At 38.1% G+C, this 6,858-nt stretch overlaps 1 protein-coding gene across 1 annotated transcript; it reads right to left on the bottom strand.

Annotated features, from left to right (window-relative positions):
• Positions 1-4,887: 4,887 nt before the first annotated feature.
• Positions 4,888-5,939, bottom strand: LOC149163635 (uncharacterized). Its single transcript, XM_089431792.1, has 3 exons — positions 5,661-5,939; positions 5,260-5,477; positions 4,888-5,166 (listed from the first exon to the last, which is right to left on the bottom strand). Exons 2-3 carry the CDS (start codon positions 5,452-5,454, stop codon positions 5,122-5,124), a joined length of 240 nt encoding a protein of 79 aa, XP_089287918.1. The 5' UTR covers positions 5,455-5,477; positions 5,661-5,939; the 3' UTR covers positions 4,888-5,121.
• Between the last annotated feature and the right edge of the window lie 919 nt (positions 5,940-6,858).

The raw sequence follows: 6,858 nt of genomic DNA, 5'->3' as shown, positions 1-6,858 counted from the left end.
AGTTTACACCACACAAATTAACCAGGTGGCCTCAACTTGCCCAGAGGGGAAACCAAGTCTGTTGGCCACCGGTCAGCGTTACAAGTCATCCAAAAACAGAATTGTTTCAATCTTTCTAGCAACATAAAAATTAAAATCTAACAACTACATAACTGTAAAAACTAACACATGCAACATAAAAATTAAAATCTAACCGCATAAACCAAAATTATGCATGGGGGAGTCTAGTCCTTTTGTTCCTCTACGGCAAATGCGACGGGAGCAAGATCTTCTGTAGTAGCCCCTGGCATATTCAACTCCAGAATGAAAGGGATGTGGCAGTTGAATCTGTCCATCCTGACGTCCTACTTGTGCGGCTGGAATAGATTTTTCTCCATGTCTTTTCTGTAATTCGGCAATCCCTGGACTATCACCACCATCCCCACAGACATTTGCTCCATCGCCTTACCGAGTAGACTCTTCATTAACCAGTATGGGTAAAGCATTTGTTTAAACTATGTGATTCTCCCTCGAGTATTCCTTGGATCTGGAACAAGAGTCCTCCAATTGTCCATCTCTTCCTCAATCTTGCTTTCTTGCTTTACCTCCTCTTCTCATTCTTCCATCAACTTTTGAATGCCAGCATCTGTCCCTTCCCGGTATGTCATTGCTACTTCAACGATGAAGTGCTCTACAGATTTACGACCCCTGCGAGCTTCCGATGCGCTCAGCCCGTTGTCTTCCGGGGGGCTGGGCCTCTCCTGCTGCACCTGCGTCCTCTCATTGCTTGGGCCACGACCTGTTTGGCAAAGCCCTGATGACACCCATAAGAATTTAGATTCATCAATTTTTTTCTTAGCACACCACCTTGCCCAAGCATGAATTTCCTCTCCTCCATACCTCTCTGCATGTGTACAGGGGTAGCCCAAAACCCACATATACCAGAGGGGGGGTCTCAGACTCTTACCCCAAGGCCTGTCATTATTCCCTACCCCCTTACTATGGATTATATGTTGGTCGTCCCACTGCGTCTCAAGCCGAGCCCACAGGCCCTTCCTGAATCTGGCAGGACGCCTGCAGTGATTCCATCTTCTTGCTCCCTCGGCCCACAGAGAAATGGTTTGGCCTCTCGTGTCCCTCCGACAAGTTTTCCACACAGGGTTCCTGGCTTTGCCTTCAATGTCATACGGGTTCCAGCTATCCCAGTGGTTTCTCTGCAAACTACTGCCATGGTTGCAGCCCCATCCCCCTGCCCTCAACTTTTCCCTGCCTCTCTCTACAACCCCCAACCCCTCTGGAATTGCAATGCCTCTATCCCATGTCCCCTTGGCCTTAAATACAAAGTGCAAACCCTCGTAGCCCTGCAACCCGCTTTTGCCCTCCCCCCCGCAGCCATGGTTCTGACTCAATTGGGAGAAAATATATATGCAAACCCAGGCTATGGCATGCCATTTCTGCCCCCATTGCCACTAGCAACATTCTATTCCCCATTGCTTTGGACGCTTACCCCTCCCTTCCCCCCAACAGAACCCCAACCAAAACATTGATTCAATGCTGAGGCAAGGCCAAAATACATACTCGGTTCATGCAGGCGTTTGTCTGCGACTAAGGTTCCTTTCTTGTCGTCAACCTTCTCCTTCTCTGTATTGCCACCCTTCTCCACAGTGTTTCCCACCTGCACTGCACGTTGAATTGTTTCGTCTACTCCACCACCCTTATCTTATTCCCTTCTCCGCCACCTTGCCCACTTACCAAACAAGCATTCATGCCGAAGGACGCTGCACCCCTACCTTGAGCATGTGGGAGGCGGCAGTGATTATTGTCTGAGTACTACGCATATCTGCACCCAGCCTAGCCTAACTGACAACGACTCGAGTACTACACATATTTGCACCCAGCCTATCGTGACTGACAACACCCTGCATCTTGATCGAGAGAAAAAAAGCATATTAATATAACAAATATTCTTATTCAAATAGATATACTTATTGAACTTCCTTGTAAAAGAATCATCCAAAATATATTTGAAGCATGTTCTCAAAATGGTTCATACTCGAAAGAAAGAAGAGACGAGGAAAAAAAAAAAAATTATTGATAATTCCGGGATTTCACATTTAAATATATTAAGAGAAATCCCATTTAAATATATTAAGATTTCAAGCTATACCTATATTAAGATTTGAACCTCTACCTAATTCACTTGAATAAATCTTCATTTGCATGAAGATACGAAGACCTCTTTCACTTGATAAAGGATTGATAAAGGTTGTTAAGATGTCACGTTTCTTTATTAACTTTGTAATATTCAATATTTCAAATAATGAATTTAAATGAATATTTTATATTAAAGGGTAAATTTATTAACTTTATTTTCATTCATTTAGTTAAAAATTATTTAAATTATTTTTCATTATTTAAATTTAAAATTAATTTTCCTATTTAAATTTCATTTAATATTTAAAAATATATATATACTTATAAAATCATTTTATTTATAAAATTTTAAATTATTTTCGAACTTCACATGAAAAGGTTGGTTGAATATTTTATATTAAAAGGTAAATTTATTAACGTTATTTTCATCCATTTAGTTGAAAATAATTAAAATTATTTTTCATTATTTAAATCTAAAACTAATTTTCCTATTTAAATTTCATTTAATAATTTTAAAAAAATATATACTTATAAAATCATTTTATTTGTAAAATTTTGAATTATTTTCGAACTTCACATGAAAAAGTTGGTTAACCGTTTATTATGAAATATAACCATAATTGAAATCTAATCCTACCTTTTATTTGGATTTTTACTTTGAAATATATCCATAATTAAAATATAACCCTACCTTTTTATAAAAATATATCCATAATTGAAATATAACCCCACTTTTCAAATCATAACCGTAATTGAGATATAACGCTACCCTCAAATTATAACCGTAATTGAAATATAACACTAACCTTAAATTATAAGGGTAATTGAAATATAACACTACCATTCAAATTTGATCCGGTTTATAACTCATCCACAATTTCTGAATTTCTTTTTCACCTTTGCACTTCCAACTTTCTATTAATTTCGTTTTTACAACTCATCAGCACTTCCAACTTTCTTTTTCACTTTCACTGGATACAGTTTTCTATTAATTTTCTTTTCACAACTCTTCAGCACTCCCAGCTTTCACTGGATACAGTTTTCTATTAATTTTCTTTTCACAACTCTTCAGCACTCCCAGCTTTCTTTTCACCGTCAACTTCAACCTCGTTGACAAACTTCCTTTATTGCTGACACTACAACTATCTATTAATTTCATTTTTTCACTGTCAACATTAACCTCCCACCCTCTCTGATTGCCACTACTGGCAGTGGCAATACTCAACTTCCTTTAACGCTGACAATACAACTTTCTACCAATTACACCTTCAACTCCTGGCAGTAGTCAGCTTCCTTTACTGCTGACAATACAACTTACTTTTTGACTGTCAGCTTCATTTACTACTGACAATACTCGATTTCCTTTACTGCTGATTATGCTTCCCTTTCATATCTCTACAAGAGATGCTAAATAAAAAATTCTCTTTAACTCCCAGTCCCAACGCTTCCCATGCATGCTCCTAACTCATTTTGCACTCTCCTCAAAGAACTGTTTTTGGAGTCTTTCTTCATCTAAATCCAGATATGATGGCCAAACCAGTGCTCTCTAACCGTGTGATGTCATACTGCATACATTTTATTTACTCTAGGAAAGGCTATTTTAGGTTTCTCTTCGTAAATCAAATTGCCACAAATGTCCAGTGACAGTGCATTTTCGCTTTTCTCTACTTCCTAGTCAGGAATCTTTGTTTTTCTCTCTTACCAGAAAAGCACTTCATTAGCTGTAGTGCTAATCTTTCTGAGAAGATCTAGTGCTAATCTTTCTGAGAAGATCCGTCTGCCATGATCAATCTTTATGGGCTCCCTTGTGCTAATCTTTCTGAGAAGATCCGTCTGCCATGATCAATCTTTATGGGCTCCCTTGCCCTTTCATCTATCATGTTCTTCCATTATGACCTCCCTTTCCCTTTCATCTACCATGTTCTCCCTTTTTTCAACGCCTTGACTGTGGTTGTTTTCCTTTAATTTCCTCCATTCTGCCCCCTTGAGGCACTAACAGGGATTTCTGTAATATCCTCTATCTATGGGCTCATGCTCTTAAGGTTCTGATATGACCAAGCCTTTAATTTCGACTTCTTTAGGGAATAGCAGCACAGGTTCTGGTAAGCCCTAATCTTTGGAAGTGCTTCTTTTCAGTCGATTAATCGATCAGGATTTATCTAATTTCCTCCTAGAGCCAAAAAAAAAAGTCTTTTAAGGTTCCCACAGAGACCTCATGCATGCTATTTGCGGTACCCAAAAGAAACGCTTGAATCAGAATCCAACACCTAAACTTTTCTTTAGAACAAGCCTCCCATGCAGCATTTATCCAAACCTGTAAGTCTTCCCATAACTCTATCAATAACTACCTTCAACTATCTCATGCAACATTTATCCAAACCTGTAAGTCTTCAGGTAATTGTATCCATCAATAACTACCTTCAACTCAGAGGACTAGTGTGTGATGTGTGATAATTTTCAGTATACCATGATGAGAAATGACAAAAAAATAGTCTGACTGTGAAGATGCAAGAATGGCAATTCCAGGAATCCAACAATATTTGACATAGCTTTGAAAAAAAATTCCTAAATGTGAATATAAACTTAGGATTGAGATGTTAATCAAATGGTCTGCAAATACTTGTTCTTCCACCTGGATTATATGATGTATAGTCCTTTAAAATTATAAAATATTAGATGCAATTGTAAGATGGAATGATGTGAAAGAGAATCATACAACAAAATTAGTATAGACATTAAGATAAACATTATGGCTCTGGTAAATCTTGTAAGCATATGCTCCTGCTGGATACCCAACAATAAAAATAATAATAGTACAATACAGAGGACACACTATAATATCAATGAAAATCACACTGATATTCTTTCATCATGGTGTTCCATTTCCTAATATCACAATACATTGACAGTGGACTCAAGAACAACCCATCCCCATCCATTTTACAACCCCAAAACTCATACTTATTTCTGTATAATCATCCATGAAGATCAAGCTAAGCAGCAGGCAAAATATCTGTTGAGCCACCTCCTCTTCTGCAAAACCAAAAAAGAAAAACACATCAGCCCACTGTAATCACAATAAAACCATCAGAAGCCATCACAAATTCATACATAGTATATACTTACAGGAATATTAGGCTCTATACTGTTCTGATCTTGGTGTGAAATAAGATTATTATCATCGTTTCTGACATTATTAGTATCCTCCACGCCGATTTCAATCTTGTTTTGCTTTTTATTCTCTCTAACAGTGGCAAATACCATGGAGTAGTCTGTGGGCATTGTTGAGCTCTCCCACCCACCAAACTTGGGCACCGCCATGAATGAATAACTGACCTTTAATTCTGAAACATAATCACATAAACCCCCATTATTATCAATAACAAGCCACAGCCCAGGGAAAAAAAATCAAAAGAAACATAATTTCATAACCCCAGGGCAAAAGAAACAGGGCATAATTAAGAAACCCCAAACCCACAAACAGGGGAAAAAAATTAAAAGAACTGTATAGAAACAATATGGCTAACCTGATCTGAGAGTTGATGGCTGCTGCTTAAGAGCTTCCTTGGCCTCTACTTCAAAGCTTCTGTGTTTTGGTAATGAAAGAAATGATGAAGAGGGCAGAAGGTATTCCTTCTATATATCTGAGAAGTGTTGAACTTGGTGGTCTTCTTGTTATTTCTGTGAACGCTGCAACGGACAATTGCAGTAGACCAGAATGCAGATTCGTGCGTACACGCAATATCCAGCGAAAGACAGCGAGGCAACACTAACGTGTGTTGTTCCGCTTGTTGCTTATTCGCTTTCGCCAAAACTTGCACATTTATTTATAAATTTTGTCAGCCTGTAAATCTGTGTACCATTGATTTGTGGACCTTGTCATACTTTCACCCTGTCAACAGATCATGTTCTCTCATCCACTCGTTTCCAGTTTTCAAAACAAAGTTGCTGACACCATAGAATACCGTGTCAACAGATAATCTACTTTCCTCCCTCCTTACTATTTTTTTAAAACAAAGTTGCTGATACCAAAGCTTATCGCGCGAAGTCGAACGCGGACTTTCTGGCATCGGAAAGCGTTTGCTGGGCCTTGTCCATGTTAGAAACTTTATTTATTTGTTAGATGAGATTTGTGGGCGGTTGCAGTAATTTCAGGAAAAGTAATTAATCTTATTGATTTTAAAAAAATAAAAATTATTAGTTAATATATGGAAATATAATGGGTTATGAATATGTTCTAAAATGTTTTTGTTTGGTTAAGAGTTTGTTTCTGTTTGTTTATAGAAGGAAAACAAGTTAATGGTCCAAGACCTACAGGCATGTGACACGAGTGAAAGTCTGCGCTTTTATGATCATCCTCTCATTATTCTAAATGGCATGGTTTTCTTTTAATAACGTTGATGAGTGAGCATGCATTCTCGGATAATAGCGAGAGATAGCTATCCTCGTTGTTGGTTTGACCACTGAGTTATGATAGGTTTTCCCATGTACAAAAAAAATATAGAAATATAAAACAGGGTAACTACCCAAGACTGAGAGGTATTTGGGAGTGAAAATCTGCCCCCTAAGGACTACTAGCCACTTAGTTATTCCAGGTGGCCTACATTCACCAGTAACAACTGGAGATGAGGTATTTGGGTGGAGTGAAACTCTGCCCCCTAAGGACTACCAAGCAGGTTATTCTTGCATTCACGGGTAACAATGAGAGATGGTTGTCCTAGCGTG

This window comes from Pinus tabuliformis, chromosome 5_1 (assembly GCF_031772625.1).
Source record: "Pinus tabuliformis cultivar Carrire ecotype Pingquan chromosome 5_1, CPIR1, whole genome shotgun sequence".
Lineage (NCBI taxonomy): Eukaryota > Viridiplantae > Streptophyta > Pinopsida > Pinales > Pinaceae > Pinus > Pinus tabuliformis.
This window is presented reverse-complemented; position numbering and strand designations above follow the sequence as displayed.

Bases quoted from the DNA above. Each gene is read 5' to 3' on its own strand.
- LOC149163635 (XM_089431792.1), bottom strand. From the start codon at position 5,454: ATGGCGGTGCCCAAGTTTGGTGGGTGGGAGAGCTCAACAATGCCCACA. The intron at 5,167-5,259 runs GTAAGTATATAC...TTGGTTTTGCAG, and splicing joins GTATAGAGCCTAATATTCCT to AAGAGGAGGTGGCTCAACAG.